The 20,759-nt window shown below is 36.1% G+C and overlaps 1 protein-coding gene across 4 annotated transcripts in view; it reads right to left on the bottom strand.

The window, feature by feature from the left end:
• Nucleotides 1-208: 208 nt before the first annotated feature.
• The window catches only part of LOC126764869 (uncharacterized), a 39,403-nt gene continuing 18,852 nt past the window's right edge, over nt 209-20,759 (bottom strand). For 2 of the 4 annotated variants that reach the window (XR_007668110.1, XR_007668111.1), the window contains exons 5-6: nt 1,240-1,543; nt 209-1,168 (exon numbers count right to left, since the gene is read on the bottom strand). Coding sequence is in view for 2 of the 4 variants with exons in the window: in XM_050482508.1 (XP_050338465.1) it covers nt 8,482-8,939 (458 nt within the window). In the remaining 2 variants the exon portion in view is untranslated. Of the gene's footprint in view, nt 1,169-1,239; nt 8,940-20,759 lie in introns of all 4 variants that reach the window. The other 2 variants (XM_050482508.1, XM_050482507.1) reach the window with 2 other exon arrangements.

Raw genomic sequence — 20,759 nt, 5'->3', positions numbered from 1 at the left:
AAATGTATTTAGACATAGAAAACGCAGAAGCGAGGATGGGTTTGTGGGATTTTCAATGAATCCGAATTTAATGTATTCTGCACAGTATTGCCGTCTGTTCTTTTTTACTTCCGACATTGTTTTGCTTTGAGAAATACGTTTAACTTCGCGAGTAGTGTAAAGGAGGCGTAAGTAATGCTCATCTATTGCGCGCAAAACCACAAATGAATATAAAATAAATATTATATTGTTTATATAGGAATGCTTAAGCACAATTATTTTATAGTAGTCCAAAAATATGAATTCTTATTCTTCCTAGAAATACATTTGTAAAAAAGGATCTTTCTCCTTTTCTTATTATCTTATTTTTCCCAGAAATACATTTGTAAGAAATAAATAATAATAACTACATTCAATGTAGTTTTTATCTTTCATAATTTAATGCACTTGCTGATGGATAGTGGGAGCGTAGTAACATGCAGCGGTTTCGATCTAACCATAATGTCCACCGTTTCAACATGATTTCCCGTTCCAGAATGCTACGTGTTTGCATAAGGCCAGTTTTGATATTTTCTGCTGTATCCAACTCAGACAACATGAATGTGACTACGCTTTGTATTGTTGCCACTTCATCGATGAGATTATCCATGCGAATTTGAGCCACCTTCATAGCTGCATCAAAGCTACGAACTGCACGATGTAATTGAATAATACGTGTCTCGGTATCAGCCAGCTTTTGGATGCACTCGATGTTTTGGCGAGAAAACTTTGTGACTGAGGTCTGTGGGGTATTTGATAACGAAATTGAAATAACAAATTGTCTATCACGTATAGCAACATAAAAAATCTACGTATTAGAAAATGTTTACTGTCATTTTATCACCAAAATTAGCTAGAAACAGCCTCTAATATCATAGTCGCAGAATTACTATGTAGTAAACTAGTTGTTATGGTAAATACGCTTACATCGCGTAGCTCATTTTCAAATCGTTGTAGATTTTCTTGAGTGTAGTTTATGCGAGCAATAATAGCACGTTCTACTACATCTGCCTGACTGCGTATATCACGAGCAGCATTCATCAAGATTGAATTGAGTGTTTGTCGTAGTTTAATAGATTTTTGTCAACATTTCTCCCATTCCTCCAAGGTTTCTTTACTGAAATGCTCCCAGTATTGTTCGAATGCTTGCCTGAAAAAAGTGATCATATACACATATTTTTTATACTAATTTTTTAATTTATTTTTTTTAGTATTACTCACTCAGGTGGCTGGCGAATTGCCCCAGGACGTAAAATTATTGTTTTCGAAAAGTAAATAAAAGTAAAGTCCCACATTAATTACATCAATTTCATAAGCCTCCTTTTTGTCGCTGCAATCATATTCAAGGCGTTGTCTTGCAGTACGATTTTTACCTGCTGTTGTTCAAAATCTTCTAATGTTTTTTAAGCTGTTGACGTATATCTTCAATCAGCGTCAATTCATTAATAAGCTCTTCTTCAGGCATGTCTCGAACCAATTCGGTAGTGAGTCGTCCTGCACGCTTCTCTATACACTCGTAAATATTCTACATTATTAAGCTTAGCATATTCAAAACAAAAACTAAATAAAAATTTTTAAATTTTCAAATTACAAAATGGGGTAAACCTTAACCTTGGTCTGTAAATTTATATGAAGTATAGATGTGCAAAATATGTATATTGCGGTGTTAGACACATTTAAATAATAAATGCCTCGTGATTGAATTATTCGTTATAAAACGAAATAGTAGAACGATATATAAATAACAGAAGTAGATGTGAGTTAACCAAAGGAACAAAAAGCATTATATTAGATAAAAGGTGGTATACGAAAGATCTATGATATATGTATGTAAATTAAATTTTATTACAATGTTACAACCGCCAAAATTTCTCATTACTTTAATGCAGAACTTGCCTATTGATTCAGGAACACCCAAAATAACTAATGACTTTTTCAATCGAATTCGTTCATCTTCCAAAGTACTGATTTCATCTGCCATATTCTTTATAGCTGTTTCCAAAGTAGTCTTCCACTTGCCTACAAATTGGCCACGTTGTTTAATTTTTTTTGTTGTTTCCGCCAGTGTCTTCTCGACTATCGCACTGATACACATAAATTCAGTTTTCGAACTATACCATTTTCTGTTAGTGTTTATAAGAAAATGTTATTTAGATATATACATTAGGGTGTTTTTTTTTTGAACTATTCATTTTTTTCAATCCCATCATGAAATTTCCTTGGGAATACCCTAAAAAAATTCCCTGAAAATTTGGGCCTTTAATATCAAAATTAAGGACTGGACCAAGGCATGTAAAAATTTTCCATAGAAAATACAGGACAATCTTAATGTGCTCCTTCGAGCGTAATTTAGCATCGAGAGTTATGTCAAGACATTTGGCAGTATTGGCATATGGTATGCAGACATCAAAAATACTTATTGGGTGATAAGTGATTCTTTTGCTGACTTTCCACCGTTTGGTTTTATTCTCCATTCTGTACTCCATTTGAGTGTGGAGCTGATTGCATGCTGCAGATGTATCGCAGGTTTTTCTCCTGTTTTTTCTATGCTTAGTATTGGCGTGTCATCAGCAAAAGTGGCCTTGATACTGTTTGGTATTAACGGTAAATTCTAGTAAACAGATTAAACTAAAGTGATCCTACAATAAGTACTTCCCTGCGGTACCTGCTCGAGGTGACATACGATTATAGAAGAGCACAATACACCTTACCGAAACTGTTCAGCAGTTCTTGAGATATAAATTGTTTAACTATCACGACTATTTTATATACATATATATGTATATATATTGCAAAATCGGCGGTGATTTTACAAAAGCGGCCTCCGTAAGGACCTTTTGCAGGAATAAACGAATATCTGTGCAAATTCTCACGTCTTTCTGCGCTATGGCTCTTCTTTATTGGCGTTGACTCTCACTTTAAATTCTGCAGGATATGAAAAACTGTGCCATCTGGGAGTGCATTCTCATTGCCTCTTTAGCAAATTAGTTTTTATTTTAGATACAATTACCACAAAAGATGATAAAATAAATAACACTCAATATAATATGGCTTTGTTAGTTGGATGCGAAATAGCAGTTTTCTGCTGACCATTTAATAGAATTAATTGATAAATACAATTATACTGGCGTAGATTCCGCTTACGAACGTTGCGCCAAGTGGAGATTCCAAGCCACCTTCTCCACCTGGTCTTTCCAACGGAGTGGAGGTCTTCCTTTTCCTCTGCTTCCCTCGGCGGGTATTGCGTCGAGTACTTCAGAGCTGGACTGTTTTCGTCCATACGCACGACATGACCTAGCCAGAGCAGCCGTTGTCTCTTAATTCGCTGAACTATGTCAATGCCGTCGTATATCTCATACAGCTCATCGTTCAAGCGGATGCGATGTTCAACCTGGCCAATGCGCCAAGGACCATAATTCTTTCGCAGAACCTTTCAACTTGCAACGTCGGCGCATCGGCACACGCTAGCAGCAGTACACTTTTATAAAAGATTGCACCTGCTCGAATAAGGTCTGCAGCTAAAACTATTATTTCCAGCAGCAGGTTGAAGAAGTCGCACGATAGGGAGACGCCTTGTCTGAAACCTTGTTTGGTATCGAACGGCTCGGAGAGGTCTTTCCCGATCTTGTCAAAGCTTTTGGTGTTGCTCAATGTTAGTTTACACAGCCGTATTGGTTTGGCGGGGATACCAAAGCTTTAATCTTTCACACAATGCGCTCGATAGAACCATATATGCGATGTTGAGGAGGCTTATCCCACGGTTAAATTCCAATCGTTTGACATGCTTTCGTCCAACCATATTTTACAAAGAAGCTTATGCATGATCCTTATCAGTTCTTCGTTGACGTGTTTGAATAGCTCGGCCGGCAATCCATCAGCCCCCGTCGTTTTGTTGTTCTTTGGACGGTTAATTGTTATTAGAACTTTTTCACGTTCCATCGTCATCGATTGCGGAATTGGGTTCGTCTTCTTCTGGCGTTATAATTTCACTGCAGAAATGTTCCCTTCATAGTTTTAGTATGCTCTGCGCATCGATCACTAGATTACCTCTGGCCCCTGTTGGCCAGCTTGCTACGCTCTTTATACTCACGCATTTCGGCCTCTCTCTTTTTCTGTCTGCAAATGAGTCTCGTTTCCCTCTTCAACTCTCGGTATCTATCCCATCCCGCACGTATTGTGGGCGATCGTAACGTCGCGAGGTAGGCAGTATGTTTTTTCTCCGCTGCGACACTGCACTCCTCATCGTACCAGCTGTTCTTTTTCATTTTCCGAAAACCAATGGTTTCGGTTCCTTGTGTTAGTTGGCGTGCGTTTTTTGCTGTACAGAAACGGGTGTGAATCTTGGCTGCAACAAGATAGTGGTCCGAGTCGATGTTAGGACCTCGGAGCGCACGCACATCTAATACACTGGAGACGTGTTTGCCGTCTATCACAACATGATCGATCTGGTTGATGGTTGGGGATTTGGGGGTTGTTTTATCAAGGAGGCTGCATTTACTGCCCGATAAACTAAACCCCAAAGATACCTTCTTGGCGCACTCTGACGTTAAAGTCGCCAAGCACGATTTTGATATCGTGGAGGGATCAGTTGTCATTGGTGCGCTCCAAGCGCTTTTAAAAGGAATCTTTGTTCACATCGTCCTTCTCTTCCGTCGGGGCGTGGGCACAAATCGGAGATATGTTGAAAAACTCTTTCACCACGAATCCCTCACCAAATTTGCGCTCCTTTATATGGTCACTGTAGTAAATGCCACAAGGCTCATTCCTCGTTCCGTCGTATTTCGTGTACAGCGGTGAAGTCGGCCTTCACTACAACGAGGACATCAATCAGCCTTCCCAATTAAGAGACCGGACCTTCTATGTGCATGCCCTCAAATCGTAATTCTAACACATTTGCAATGGTCGTCATCAAAGGGGGAGTTTCTCAACCGGTGCTATTTTCGTCTTTTTCTTGGTATTGTTTTTTACGTGATTTTATGTAAACCCAGCGCACAACTCTGCGGAGAATATGTTTCGCGTTCTTGGTCAAAGACCGGAGATCGTGAGCTGCTTGAGCCATATGTAAAAGAAGCGTTTCTAGCCACTATGAACTGAATGGCAATCAGAGAACTTTGTTCACTTGCGTGACCTGGCTTCGCTTTGAATCTCCAATTGGTGCCACATTGCGAAAAGAAGAAACGACTAGCTCTCTGCTGTTAACTCGGCTATAACCGTGAGAGCACCGGCCTTTTGGAAAGCATGCGTGTACCTGTCTTATAAGAGTCGTTGCCGCAGCTGCAGCAAAAGGGAATATGGAAACGGTTTTCCATTTCCTTTGCGAATGTCCAGCGTTATCACAAATCCGACACAAAATACTTGGAAGCCATCAGGCGTCAAACTTTCAATGGTTGTCCACAGAAAGCGTAGCAGATAAAAGTAGTTTAATTTCGAGCGCCAAATGGTTCAAGCGCAACGATGAAACGGAATAGCAAAAATATAAGGTCCTACGACAGTTCATGAAAATGGCGCATCACCCCTTGGTGGCAGCACTCCTATCTAACTTCCTACCTACATTTTTAAATACGTTATATATTTCGAAACGAATGTCTGAACCGAACAGATTAAAAAAGTTATAAAAAACATTTAATCTGTCTTGAATATGAAGAAATTAATTTTGATAAGGAATTATAAGCATTTATTGTTTTGTAAATACAACAGTTACACATATCCTCTCCCGACATTTATTAAAGATAATTAAATGTAATTGTATGTTCACCGGAGATAGTGCAGCTTTCCAATGGTGAGAGCATTTTTCAAATCCGTCAAGTAGTTTGGAGCCTACTCAATTCATACAATAAAATGTTTAGCATAGACAAATCGGGTATTTAGGATGATGAATGGCTATCTAAACAATCGTAACTACGATCAGAGAACGTTAAAGAACACATTTTATACTCTCGCAATTAGCAATGATTAAATACAAGAAAAGACTTTTAGCTATTCCTAAATTTTATAAATTGTTGCCTAAAAATGCAACATTTATTATTCGACGGAACTATGTATGAATGGATTAAAACCTATTCGCTATCTTCGTAACTTATTCTAAAAGGCAGTTTCATTACTTCATTCCGCTTGGTGCCTGAAATGCTTATATTCAAAGCCACCTACTTAACTTATATAAGATATAATGTGATATAAACTCATCTAAAGAGGCTAAATGTAATATATTTGGTATGGTATGGAAAACATTAACCCGAGAATCAGATATCATTACATTAGTGCTATGAGGTTTAGTCCAAAGCTCATTCATTACATTCATATTTAGTACCCACATAATTTTTTAGAACCTCTTAATTAATATATCACATATGTATATATATTGACCAGTGGCGTAGCTACCTGGGGCTAAGCGGGGCAGTGGTCCCTCAAGCTCAGGGGGCCCTCGAATCCTTACCAGAAATCTCAATCGCACTGAACTTTTGGAAATTTCTCCCATTTTCAAAATAAATATAACATCTTACAACCTCCCTTAATCATGACAACTGAGTTCAGAGAAATTTAAAAGTTATGCCTAGGGAATTCCCCTAGTTGGCAGTGTTATCAATTTGGCGGATAACGATATGTGTGTTTAATTATGTATTCGTCAATGTGTGTTTTATTGTGAATTCGAGTTAAGATTTTTTTCCAGAATTTCGGTTAAAAAAATAATGCTGTATCAGGAGTAAGTAACCTAATGTCAATAAACTTTTTTGTACTGGCCAATATAGTGGTTAAATTTTATTTGATTTTACCACTCCTATTGATGTCCTTCAAGTCAATAAATCGTGTCACCTGCCAAAGGTACATTAATTCAGGTCTGCAATAAAACTTCGTTTTTTTTTGATATTATCAAAGCGTTATCAGAAATAGTTCTAAAGAGTCCTAGTAAAGATGGGTGTAGGGAAGCACAGAGTATTAAAACCAAAATGCTAAATTTCGAGTTCATGTTGTTAATTTATGCACAAAGTATTGAACAACATCAATAATGTAGCCAAAACTTTACAAAAATGCGATCTTCAATTTAGGCAAGGCAAGTAAAGTCTTAGCAGAGACCAAAGCAAAGTTGCAAATTTATGGAAATGATTTTGAATTATTCAAGTGCAAGGCCAGTGAAACCGCAAGAAAATAATTATAATTATACATAATGGGTGTTGTAAGGAAAAAATGAACAAAATATATAACGGAAGCAATGTTTTTATTCTTTACAATTTTGTCGTTTCTGCAGCAACTGAAAGGTCATTTAACAAATAAAAAAATCAAGCCTGGATTTAAGAAGTCATTCATACATTTACGAAAACTAAAACTAGGAAGGAATTGGTAGGCCCGAACTATATATAATAAAATCTTGAATCTTCTCTATTTCGTGTTATTAGCCAAACCTACACCAAGTATTAATTGTAATGTTGTTACTGTTTAATACCTGCCCTACAGTGCACAAAGAAAAGCTTAAGTAGCTTAGAATTTTTAAAATATTTGTATATTTCATACTTTTATTTGATAAAACCTAATCAGTTTACATAGCAGTGGGCCCCTTTTTTTAATTTGCCCCAGGGCCCTTGGCTACGAAGCTACGCCACTGGTGGTCAATACGACATTTAAGGCCAAGTGGAAAGTCGTTGTCTAAAGAAAAGTCTAGATTGATTTTACTTTTGAGACAAGGAGAAACTGTTATCATTAAAAGATTCTTTTTGAATTTCAAAACTAAATAACAACATATTCGGTATCTAGGGCCTTAAAAAGTTGATCCGATTTCGATCATTTTTTAGATGTGAGACAGCAGTTTCAAAGGCACTGTTTATGTAAAATTTATCTTAGTCATATACATATATGAAATATATATAAATGAAAAACCAGACAAGTTAGCCCTCCGGAAGAATACAGTTCCCTTCAGCTACCCAAGACCATTCAGCTCCTTCAAGGGCTGTTTTAAAAATGAACTCTAGATGAACCCCTCAGGTCTTGGGGGTAGTGGCAACTAAGCAACATTTTAGGGTTCATCGCATAACAAAGCTGAGTAAAGTAGAATCGACAGAATGCACATCAATATTAGCTTTTGATAAACGAAAAATTCAGAAGAACGTTTTTAAAAATATTAAATATTTTCTGAAACCCTAAGTTAGAGTCTCCAAAATATTTGCTAGGATAAAGTTACAGAATCTGACGTTAGGGATGAAACATAGGGTTAGAAATTTTTAATAAAAACCATAACGAAGTAAAAAAAATTATATCAAACCTTTAAAAGCAAATCTTTACTTATAAAAATAAAGGTTCCTTATATTTTTAGTTTAAAATTTATTTCTAATATAATTCATTATACAAGTCAAGAAAATTTAAAGATCCAAAGTTAGGAAAAAATTACAAGCACTAGCAAAAATTTATTATTTATTCTGAAACAATTTTAATTTAAACTGCGGTCCAAGATATGCACTATCCTGAAGATAAATCTTAATACGTATTCTTCATATTTTGGAAAAATTTTATTGTAAATGAGAACACAACTTCTGGTTTCTTTTGGAGCAAGCTATGTATGTAGTCGTAAAATAAATCCACGATTTCGGGGTGGTTGTGTAAATAGCACTGGACATTTTCTAATGTGAGTTTCTTCTTTTTTTGATAATGCATTAAAAGCAAATTATCAGCTTTCCACATCAATTCCAGTTTCGGTAAAATTCGTTCAACCGGCTTCGGAGGAGAGCGTATCGCATGTAATAAATAGTTATATCTGGGCCAAAAATGCAAAACAATTTTTCCATTGGATGTAAAGTACGTTTCCGATTTCTCCTCACCCACTTCATTAAAATATTTATAATTTTTAACAACTATAACGTTATTGAAGTTGCGATAGAATATGCGCACTTTCTTGCGTTCTTTTTCTACAATGATTATACCATGCAACACTTTTCCTGAAATTGAATTTTGAATAAATGAAATTAATTTGCTAAGTTTTATTCTGATACATTGATTTAAATATGGCATGTGTATACATATTTACACTCTCGCAGCACGTTGCTACAGTTTATTATAATTTGTTCATCTAATGGGTGGTTTTAACACCTAAAACTAATTGAATTACATATACACATGTATATGCATATGGTATATAAATGACCCCTTCGTCCGTCTATCCGAGCAAGCTTTAACTTTAAGAAAAATTGAGCTATTTTTATATAACTTTCTAGACACATATGGTATTCCATGGTAAATGTGCGTAATCAGACCTACACAAAATGCCATTAAAATACTATAACTAATTCGAAAATTAATAAACAAAACTGCAATTTGGATCATTGAGTCGCTGTTGTTTGCAACTAAAAAGTGGGTATGGCACCGCCGAAAACATGTTTTCGTGGGAAAAACTGATTTTCGCACGAAAACTTGTGTTTTCGTCCATGTAAAATCTGTCAAACGTTTTCGCTGAAAACTACTAGAAAACTTACATTCCACTCATTATAATCGGTGCCTGCACTAGTTTAATCGATTAGGGGGATTCTCTTGCTCTTGCAAAACCCTTGCACGTGCACGAATTGCAGAATTTTATTCTTAGTGCAACGGCACAACATCAAAGACACGCAGAAAATTATTTGCAATGGCTGTAAAATATGTCAGACCAAAACCCATGTTTATTTTCGTGCCGTCATATATCACGGTGCTCTCTTGGCCTTGCATATTTCGGTATAGGAGTTTTGCATTTTGTGTCATCGTGCAATCTTGCAAGAGCAAGAGAGTCCCCCTATTGATAGTTGTCAGTGAAAACTCATCAAAAACACACATTGTCGGTCCGAACGACTTAGATTCCACAACTCACAAATGTGTTTTCAAAATGGTTTCAATGTCGGTCCGAACATAGTATTAATAACTTTGATGTACATACATATCTCACTATAGCTAATATTAACCAAACTTCTTCCACACATTTAGGCTGTTCACGATAAGGTGGTTATCCGGTTATGTGGTTATGTGATTAAGTAAACAACAACAAAGTGCGGTATGACAAAATAACCAACTTTGACCAACCTAGGCCCTTGTTTACAGATTATGTGGTCGTTTGCTTATTTCCAATGTTAGAATCGGAATAAAATTTTGCATTACACGAGTACGAGTTACCCGGTACGGAATATGTGGATCCCACGACCTATGGCTGACTTACCGAAAATATTGATTAATCTGTGATTTTTGTATATTATAGAAATATGCAGAAATTCTTTTTATGATAACGGAAGGCCCTTGTGTTAAAAATCTGTAAAATCAGGTTAGCTTCTATCTAATATAAATATTTTGGAACTTCCAGATGGCTTTACACCTTAATATTTCGAAGCCAATCCATTTCTGGTAATAATGTATTCTTGTACCTATAATAAATTATATGAAGACAATACCTTATATAGTGGTTAATCTTAATAAAACTCAGAGAGCATCTATTGCTGCTAATAATAATAAATGCCAAAACTGCATAAAATCGGTTTAAAATATTCTCAATGTACATATCTATAAGAATATATAATGAAATTTATAAGTTTCAAACTTCCGGTTGGCTTTATACAGCATATATCGATCAATATGTAAGGTATGTATCTTAACAAAAATATGTGAACGTATAACACTAGACATACCAAAGTTTAATGCCGAAATTAGGTGAAATCGAGCCACGAATTACACAGCACCCATATAACACTTAGTCTAGCAGAAATTAAGCCAAATATGTCGGTAAGGGGGAAAATTATCATCATTAAATTGCGTGAAAACATGTTCTCAGTCCTGAAATTTTCTTAACTCCAAAATCCACGATATATTGATTTCCATTAGTCCAGACCTTGGCTTAAACTTCTTACCGCTAATTATATCATATATATTTTACTTGGGTTAATTTGCTTATTAATGAAACTAAGTTAGTCTAGGACTTTCAATATATGTACATTAATTAATAAAAATTTGCTTGTTATCCACTCTGTTTCTTCGAATAATGCATGCTGAAGGCTTGTGCATCATTTTACTCGTATACTATCAACAGAGAGAGTAAACCAATCGATATACAAGGTCTGTCGCAAAAGAAACAGAACTTTTTAAATATAACTGTTTCTGATGGCGGCACCTATTGGTGGGTATATAAAATAAAAAGTTTGATCTCTTGTTGACATTTCGTAAAAATTTTAAGACAATTGGATAACTACAATCGATGTTATCGATCAAAAAGTGACAGCAAATATTAAATTTTTTTTTAAACTGGAGAAAACGTTTACTGAAACATTTTAAATGATGAAAAAAGTTTATGGTGATCAGTGCCTATCCCGTAGTAATGTGCATGAGTGGTTTAAGCGATTCCAAGAAGGTCGTGAGGACCTCTGTGACGATCAGAAGTCGGTCGTCTTCAGAAGTCAAAAATAAAGGCAATGCTGATTTGTTTTTACGTTCCGAGGGTATTGTACGCCGAGAGTCCCACCTGGCCATACGATTGATGCTGTGTTTTACCTTGGTGTTATGAAGCGTCTTTTGTTACGCATTCGTCGTGCTCGACCACAATACCGTGAGACAGGGTCCTGGCGCCTGTTGCACGATAATGCGCCGTATCATCGGTCGACGCTTGTCACTGATTTTTTGCCAAAAAACTCCATATTAACCATTAATCACTCACCCTACTCACCTGATATGGCACCCTGTGATTTTTACCTATTTGGAAAACTTCATTTGCCCATGAAAGGACATTGGTTTCAGGACATTTCTGCTATCCAAAAGGCGACGACCGATATTCTCAAGAGCATTCCGAAAAATGACCTTAAACACTCATTTGAAAAGCTAATTGACCGGGCTAAACGCTGTTTCGAAGCACAAGAAAACTACTTTGAATAAAAAAATATAACTTTTGAAAAATATTAATTTTTTGTTGTTTTTTTAACAGTCCTCTTTCTTTTGCGACAGACCTTGTATATAGATATGGTGTTATGTTCATATAACTGTTTATGATGACGAGACGAGCTGAATTCGGAGTGACTCTGATTGTCCGTCGGCTCGTTCGTTCGTCCATGAAAGCGATAACTGGAGTAAAAATGAAGATAAATTAAGATTAAGATAGCAGAAACGGTCTATTGTCACGTACAAAAAGTGTAGTTAAACGAAAATGTATGAAGTGTTATAACTAAATACTAAATAATGATAGAATACTATAATTTAATACAATTTAGAAGGTACACCTGTGAGCTAAAACTTTTTTAAAACCGCTCATACACTCGGCAAAATTAGATAATATTGGGTAGTCGAAAAAGTCTTTTCGTATTTCTGATCAAACTTCAACTTAATTTTTTTTTTATATTTAAACTAAACAATAAATAAACAAACGGAAGTGAGCGAACCATTGTTGTGCTTCACGAACTGATACAGCTTAGTTACGCCACTTTATAGATTTTCAGTTAATGGTGGTCCGATTACGTCGTCCGATTACGCCCATCTACGAGCTCGTAGTTTGTTTTGTACTAAGGAACCCATAGTACCATACAAGTTTTATCAAGATATCTCAATTTTTACTAAAGTTACAGCTTGCACGGACGGACAGACAGACAGTAACCCAAATTTCAACTTTTCTCGTCATCATGATCATTTATATACACATTACCCCATTTTCATTTCGCTTACCAAAAAATAAATATAATATTTTGATTTAGTAATTAGTTTGCAAGATTTTCATCGTCAAAAATCACCGAATGAAAAAATAAAAAATTGTTTCTACAAAACTAGTAGTTTTCCAATTTATACATTTTTTTTTTGTTTTAAAATTCGTAAGAAAAGTCTTTAAATTTAATATCCGTTAGTATGTTTTAAATGGTTAGATTTACGAAAAATTGTGGATATTTTTTGAAGAGCATTAAATTTTAAATAATATCCACAAATATACATCATACAGTATGTCTCACAAATCTTATCATATGACAACATTTGACAAAGATAAAGGTTCACACTGAATTTTAAAACATATTTATTTAGGATGTTTTTATAACAATAATTTGCATTCTATTGTTTATTATTTCTGAAACGAAAACAATTACATTTTTAAAGTATATTAGCCTAAATCAAAAAACAGAAAACATCTTATACGGTACTGTCTCAAAATTTTAAGTTTTCACTTTTCATGCCTCCGTGGCATCGTTGAAATTAGTTTTTTATGTCATATTTGTATGGAATCTTCTCCCACTACAGTGCATCGAGTATTAGGGTGCTTTTGTTTGTAGAGCACCATTCTGCCACTTTTTTCAAATAAGCTCATAAGTATTCTGTAGGATTGATGTCTGGGCTTTACGCAGGAGTATCCAGCACTTTTGAGAAATTATATAGCAATCAAGTCCTACATATGTAAGACTAGTGCTTGGGATCATTGTCTTGATATAATTTGTAATCAAATTTATTGGGGCCTTTTGGATCCACTAGCCCAAATTTTTGCAAATAAATATATTTCCTTGTCACATTATCTTTAATAATTCTGATTTCACCCATTCCTTTGCTATAAATACAACCCCATACCATTACACTCAACTTTCCAAATTTTGCTGTCGGAATAATGTTCTTGTTTTGTAGGGCTATTAGCTACTTTCTCCAAACTTTTTGAGGTCCACCGTGCGTAGTTTGACTCATCACAAAACATCCCAGCATTCCATTGGATGTGAAATGGGATCTAGTGCAAAAGAAAGTCGTTTTTCAACGTTAATTTGCGATAGTAATGATTTTTTTCTTGCACTTCTTGAATAATATTTTTGTTTTAAAATAATTCTTTGCACGGTTTCATGGCCCAGTTGCACAATATTGCATTCTTTCAAATCTGCCGCTAACATTCTAAGGTTGCGCTATGGTTTATTGTCAATTTGTTTCATTATTAACTTTTCCATCCTTGATGTAAGCTTTTTTGGCCTGCCACTAGATTTTTCTTTTCTTCGTGATTTATGATATTATACACTGTCCTAATATTTAAAGAAAACATTTCAACCAATTCTTTTGATGATTTCCCTTTATGAAAATTATAATAAACAAATTGTAATATATTTTCACTTGTACGATAACTCGGTATTCTAGCTAAACCGTTTTCTAACGGATGCAGTGTCCCCAACTATCAAACAATGTACAAAAACATGGTGTACCGTGAAATGTCTGGTATTTTTTTGTGAATCTCCGAACTGTGATAACAGTTTTGAGGCAACGCAAAACCTGACCCATTATGCTTTACGTAGTTGGTTTTGCATATGTCATATTCAAATAACTGTTTGTTTTCACATAAACCAGAAGCAAGCACCAGGAACGTGTTCTGCTGCTAAAAGAAATAATTTAATTTAATGTACTCATAAAAGAACACAATACTTAAATATTGCATTGTGAGAAGAATATATATGTATGTATGTACATGCATATTTTATTCATAATTATGACCCTAGTTTGTTATAGTAATGTATATATGTACATATAATAACTTTAGAATAAAAGCCACAGATGTTTATATGTTTTGTTTGAGTCCCATATCGTTGTATAAACCTATAAGTAATCAATCCTAAATCTTTCACTAACAGATACATACGCAAAAATTTACGTTTCGTACAGGTTGCACCAAAATATTGTATTAAGAATGTCGCACTTGGTACTAAGTTTGGATTCAACCGAACATTTCATACTCTATTTGCAGGAATCAAAGCCAAGGAAATATCTTAAGGTGTAAAATGTCAACCAGAGAACTGGTTGATCTGATCTAAGCAATCTTATATATCCACACACTCTATATAACTCATACACTGACAGACATATTCGGCATAAGGTTTGTTAAACAACGAATATCATTATAAGTAGTATATGGGAGTTGGGAAAGTATAGACTCGATTTTATATATTAATTATTATCATGCCACATACTAAAAAATGTTTCCTGGATTTCATTAAGGTACCTTACATACAAACACTAATCTCATGGAGTAAAGCCAACCCGATTCAACCCATTTTTGAAACACAGAGATGCTATTGCCAGAAAAGTATTTTCTCTGAATTTTAAATGTATGTATATATGTATACATAATACAATACAATAGAGAAGGTACCATATTCTATAAGAGTGTACAGCTGCTGGGGTCTCAACTCCCGCGCCGTTAGTTCTGCTTTCTCCAGACTGGACAAGGAAGCAAAGCAAATGGGTCTGGCAGTGAACGAGGGCAAGACGAAATATCTCCTGTTATCAAACAAACAGTCGTCGCACTCGCGACTTGGCTCTCACGTCACTGTTGACAGTCATAACTTTGAAGTCGTAGATAATTTCGTCTATCTTGGAACCAGCGTAAACACCACCAACAATGTCAGCCTGGAAATCCAACGCAGGATAACTCTTGCCAACAGGTGCTACTTCGGACTGAGTAGACAATTGAGAAGCAAAGTCCTCTCTCAACGAACAAAAACCAAACTCTATGTATAAGTCACTCATACGTTGCGAGTTTCCGAGAGAAAAGTTCTGCGAAAGATTTATGGTCCTTTACGCGTTGGCCGCGGCGAATATCAGATTCGATGGAAAGAAGAGCTGTACGAGATATAAGACGACATTGACATAGTTCAGCGAATTAAAAGACAGCGGCTACGCTGGCTAGGTCATGTTGTCCGAATGGATGAAAACACTCCAGCTCTGAAAGTATTCGACGTAGTACCCGCTGGAGGAAGCAGAGGAAGAGGAAGACCTCCACTCCGTTGGAAGGACCAGGTGGAGAAGGACCTGGCTACGCTTGTAATCTCCAATTGGCGCCACCTTGCGAAAAGAAGAAACGGCTGGCGCGCTGTTGTTAACTCGGCTATAATCGCGTAAGCAATGTCTACGCCAATTAAGAAGAAGATATGTACACATTGACTGATCAAAAGGTCAAAAGTCAACAATATATACTGGAGTCCACATTTCCGATATTTGAAGGCTTGAACATTCCTGATTGGATTTAAGAAATTTTTAGTTATAAGGTGTCATACTTTAAAAGAATTATTAGTGCAAATTTGTATCCTTTGATACTAATTACGTCTTGATTTGTACACTGGAAAGTGAAAGAATCAAATGGAATTTAAAATTGTGATATATGGGAAGTATGCGTGATTCTAATCCGATTTCGCCCATTTTCACAATGTGACATAGGAATATGAGAAGCATGCAACGTATTGTATAGCCTTTTCATACTATTTCGGAGGCAAAATTTAAAGTCTCTGGCATAATTAGTTGTTGCTTTATTTCGCGTTCAGTAGCTTTGAACAGTACCGTTGTATGGGGAGTGACTGGGTTTATCTTCCGATTTCATCTATTTTCACACTGTCGGTAGGAGGTCTTGTAATATTTGTGCTGAGCAAATTCGGTTGTTGTAGCTTTAGTAATTTATGAGATATGTACATTAAACTTATTAATTACTTGTAGTGTGTTGCCGTGTTGTGTTTTAAAATTTAAAACTTTAGGAATGTTTTTATTACATATTCAAATATTTCTCTATTAATAAAATTCCTTAAAATTAATATTATATACCAATTTTACCTCATTTTAAAATATACAAATCGAGATAAATGGGGACGTAATTGAAAGCAGCAGTGAAACAAAGTGATTTCAAATTTGTAAAGTTCTTGAAGTTTACACAAATTTTAATCACATCCGGTTGGCTGCCCATATAAGTCTGAACTTATGTATGCATCTGTCAGTCTGAATTGCCTTATAATTAGGGCTACCATATTCCCTGATTTTGACCTTCGGCACTGATTCCCTGGTTTCCTCCTGAATCGGTGATTTTTTTTAATTGTAATTTTTTTTTAGCGAGTGCGTGAAAAAAGTGGGCATCACAGCGTGTTAGTCTACTTGAGCGTTTTGTATTTGCGCGCCACGCGTAGAATGCATTTACATGAATCATATCATTCAAATCATTCAAAACATTTCGTTAGTTGCAAATTTCATCTGAGCCTGAATCAAAAATTAAATATGAACAAGTTGATGAGCCGATTCAGTTATTAGACGCGAAAAATGTTCATATTGACGACAACAAATTGATCGATCAGTTGGCAAATTTGAATGCGTTCTTGAAATCGAAAAAAGAGGACCGAGAAATATCAGACGAGTTTTTTGCGCAGTTTTTAACCAGCTGTGTCAATTCTTCCAAGCTAATAAGAACGCTGAGTCGTTTTCCGAAATCTTGATATTAGTTCAGTATTTATTTATTTGTTGTCTATCCCCACAACGCAAATTGCGAGCGTATTTTTTCCTTAATCAATACACAGTGGAGTAACGAGCGTAACCGCCTCTTAGTTGAGACCGTTAAGAATATTGTACTTGTTCAATATAACTGCAAAGAAATGAATTGTAGGGATCTCACAAGTATTTGTCCAGCGATAAAAATTTATTTTTATTAAAAAAAAGTTGGAGCATTCGAAAGATATGTGAGAAAAGATGTTAATGAATGGCAATTGTAGCAGCTTGGTGATAGTTCTCAAGTAGAGTCGGTATTACAATTACTGTTATTCAGATAGTTTGTGTTGAATATATAATATAAACTCCGGCAACACTCGTATGTTCGAATATTCTAAGTCAGTACACTCAGTCCTTTTTTTACGCGATTCTCGGTTCTGCCACTAATCGCGTAAAAAAAAAATCGCGTAAAAATGATTAGTTTTCCAATATTAACTGACGAATCGGATCCGAATATAAAAAATATCGCATATAACAAAATATACGCGCAAAAAAATATTCAAAAACAATACAATAAGTTTCAAATTTCAGACTTATGATTTATTCATTCATAACAAAATAAAAAATACAAAACCAAAACCATATATAAAAGAGAAGAAAATATAAAATAGGTAGATTTATTGAAAAAACCGTTGAATGCTGTTTAATCACTGTCATTATCCGTAGTTTAAATTATTTTTAGGCGCTTATTTTGATAGCCGGCACTAATATCACTAGAATTTGTATCAGAATCAATAGTAAGAACTATGGAAGGATGTTCTGATTGACTTAGCGTCTCCGACTGAGTTTGCACCATAAATTCAGTTAATTTTGTTTGAACGCTTCTTTTTGGACCCAATAAATTCCGATGTAGTTCTTTATATCTTAACATGCAGACACTCAATTCTTTTTGAAAAATTCGTGCACGTTCGGCATCAGCATCATTTGCTACAAAATAATTTTCCAATTCTGCTGCAAGTTTAAGACCAAGCAAAAAACGAAAAAAAGCAATCGCGTTAAAGTGAGAAATTCGCGTAAAAAAAGGAATTTGCGCTGCAAAAATAACCGCGTTAAAGTGAAATAGCGTAAAAAGAGGTCGCGTAAAAAAAGGACTGATTGTACTTTTCTATTTTAATGAATACCGAGACTCTGTCTATACAAAGAGTAGTTGCTAATAAACTGTCGTTGAATAAACATCGTCGGCTTTCAATTTTATTTCGTCAACAGTTTGGATAATGTTTGCAATAAAAAATTATTCGAAAAATGGTATTAATTTTATATACCCCTAACCAAATCGAAAGAATGATCTAAGAAAAAAGACAAAAAAAAACGATGGAGGTGGGCGGTTGGGTAAAAGTTGGTGACTAATTTCGATTAATTTGTTGAAGGTTACATATACAGCGGGAATGATTTTGATTGAGAACGATATGGTAACCCTACTTATAATTGTCAAAATGTTTATGTGTCGAAGGCAGCATTTTCGGAGATACCTTGATCTGTGTGTGTGGTTGTTAGTTGACTGAGTTAGTTCTTCCGTACTTACTGCACGTGTCAAACAAAGTTTGTCAAAAGTTGTGCCCGTAGTGACAACCTAGAAATCCGTTGCCCCCTTTTGTTCACATTTGAGCAATGGCTTTATTGCTCCATTTGAATACATATTTTACAACATCTAGCATTTATGTTTTAATTTTCACAAGAAACCGGGTTTATTTTATTTTATGTAATTTATTAATTTAACAAAATGCCGATTATCTCCGGCTGGTACTGTGTTTTTGCCGCCGGCTGAAATGCGTGTCTCTCTGTCGGCTGATTGACTTGAAGTCAGTCTCCTGTCACTGTTCAATGTCCTGGTCTCGTACGTTCATTCAGTGTTTTCGTTCAAGGTTGCTATTTATCGTATCATTCCTCTTAATTGCTCGTTGGTCTTGAACGAAGGCTCCCACTGCTTCATATATTAAGAAACGGTGGTTGTGCGTTGAGGCTTAGCCTCACGAACCTTTTCCACCTCGTATCGAACATGTGCCAAAATCCTCAAACATAGATCTTAGTCTAAGTCCTCTACCGAATATAGACGCTTAACGGCGACCAGTTCGTTTCTCTCTGAATCGCTGCAATGTTATCTTTGGTTTTTCTGCGAATCTCCTTACGTTCCGCGTCTAATTCATTGAAAGCAGTCTCTATTATTTAATTTTGTAGTAGTTTATTTAAATCCAAAAACACCTTAACCCTCACATCTACATCAGTAAATATTCTGAAAGAACTATGCGATGGGGTGTTGTTGATGACTTGCTGTACGTTGCCTACGTGTTTATAATAACTTGACGGTTCCTCGGAACATGATAAAAATGTTATGACCATTTGATACTTTCGCACAACCTGGCCATTACCGCAAGGAACATCGGTTGCTATTAATAAGTTCTCAATGCTTTCCCTTTCACAGTAGTCTTTGAAAAGGTTTGCTGTAAACGCTGCTCCCTGTCAGTTACAAACCGCCTCGGATTCTCAAAAACTGCTGTCTGTTTCGACGCACATATTGACAATGAATCCGTTAAAAAAATGCGGCATTTGAAGCACCTTTCGAAGAAAAATGTAAAGCATCGTAAAGGATTTGAAAAGCGTCATGTAAGTTGCAAATATATTATATTTTATAATTAGAATCTTTTCACAACAAAACAAGAAAAAAAATTAACTTCGGATGCACCGAAGCTAAATACCCTTTGTTTAATTAGCTACGCACTTCAGCTTTATCTTTGAGCACACTTACCACTTTCACTTTCTTATGTAAAAACACTCGGTTAGGCTATAAGGGTAATTTTGTATGGATTTAATTTATCCTTTTAATCCCTGTACAAAATCTCAACAAATTTGAGTAAGGTTATTTATTACAAATAATATGGATCGATTTTCAAATTAAAAAGAGTGTGCGGAACTATACTGATCGAGGCGCGAGGTCAAGCGGCGATACGTATGCTTCGTTCGTAGATCAAAACGAGACTGAAGAAAGACTTGTAAGTTGATCCCCTTTTCACCAGTGTGGTATGTGTTTGCGTGTGTGGATGTCCTCTCGCGTGTGGGTGGTGTTGATGTGTGGGTCGTGTGGAATGTAGCTTCGGTGTGTGTGGTGTATTGATGGTGGTGGTGTAGTCGTGTAGTGGCATTAGAGGGGGCGGCTTATCTCATTTAGCCATCCCGGCCCCCCTAGGCGAATATTCAGCCTAGCAATCTTTGCAGTTGCTGGAGTGTGGCCACTACGTTGCTGAGTCCAGTAGCGGGGCGATGCTGTGGCGCTTTTGGACGACGCCTGGTTGGTGCAACGTGGTGCGAACGCCACTGATGGGGCGCAGGCCGGGCTGCAGTAGTTCGGCGTCGCACCGTCCGGTTTCCTTGCGTTGATCTACCCGTGCTTGGGGCAGCTGGCCGACCTACATCGCGTCGTGGGGTCCTGTGCAGCAGCGTATGATGTGGTCTGCCACACGTGTGGCATAGATCGGCAGAAGCACACTCCTGCGTCCCATGCGTGTGCGACAGGCAGTTGA

Source organism: Bactrocera neohumeralis, unplaced genomic scaffold (assembly GCF_024586455.1).
Source record: "Bactrocera neohumeralis isolate Rockhampton unplaced genomic scaffold, APGP_CSIRO_Bneo_wtdbg2-racon-allhic-juicebox.fasta_v2 cluster10, whole genome shotgun sequence".
Classification (NCBI taxonomy): domain Eukaryota; kingdom Metazoa; phylum Arthropoda; class Insecta; order Diptera; family Tephritidae; genus Bactrocera; species Bactrocera neohumeralis.
The sequence above is the reverse complement of the archived record's forward strand: the minus strand, read 5'-3'. Positions and strand labels throughout refer to the sequence as shown.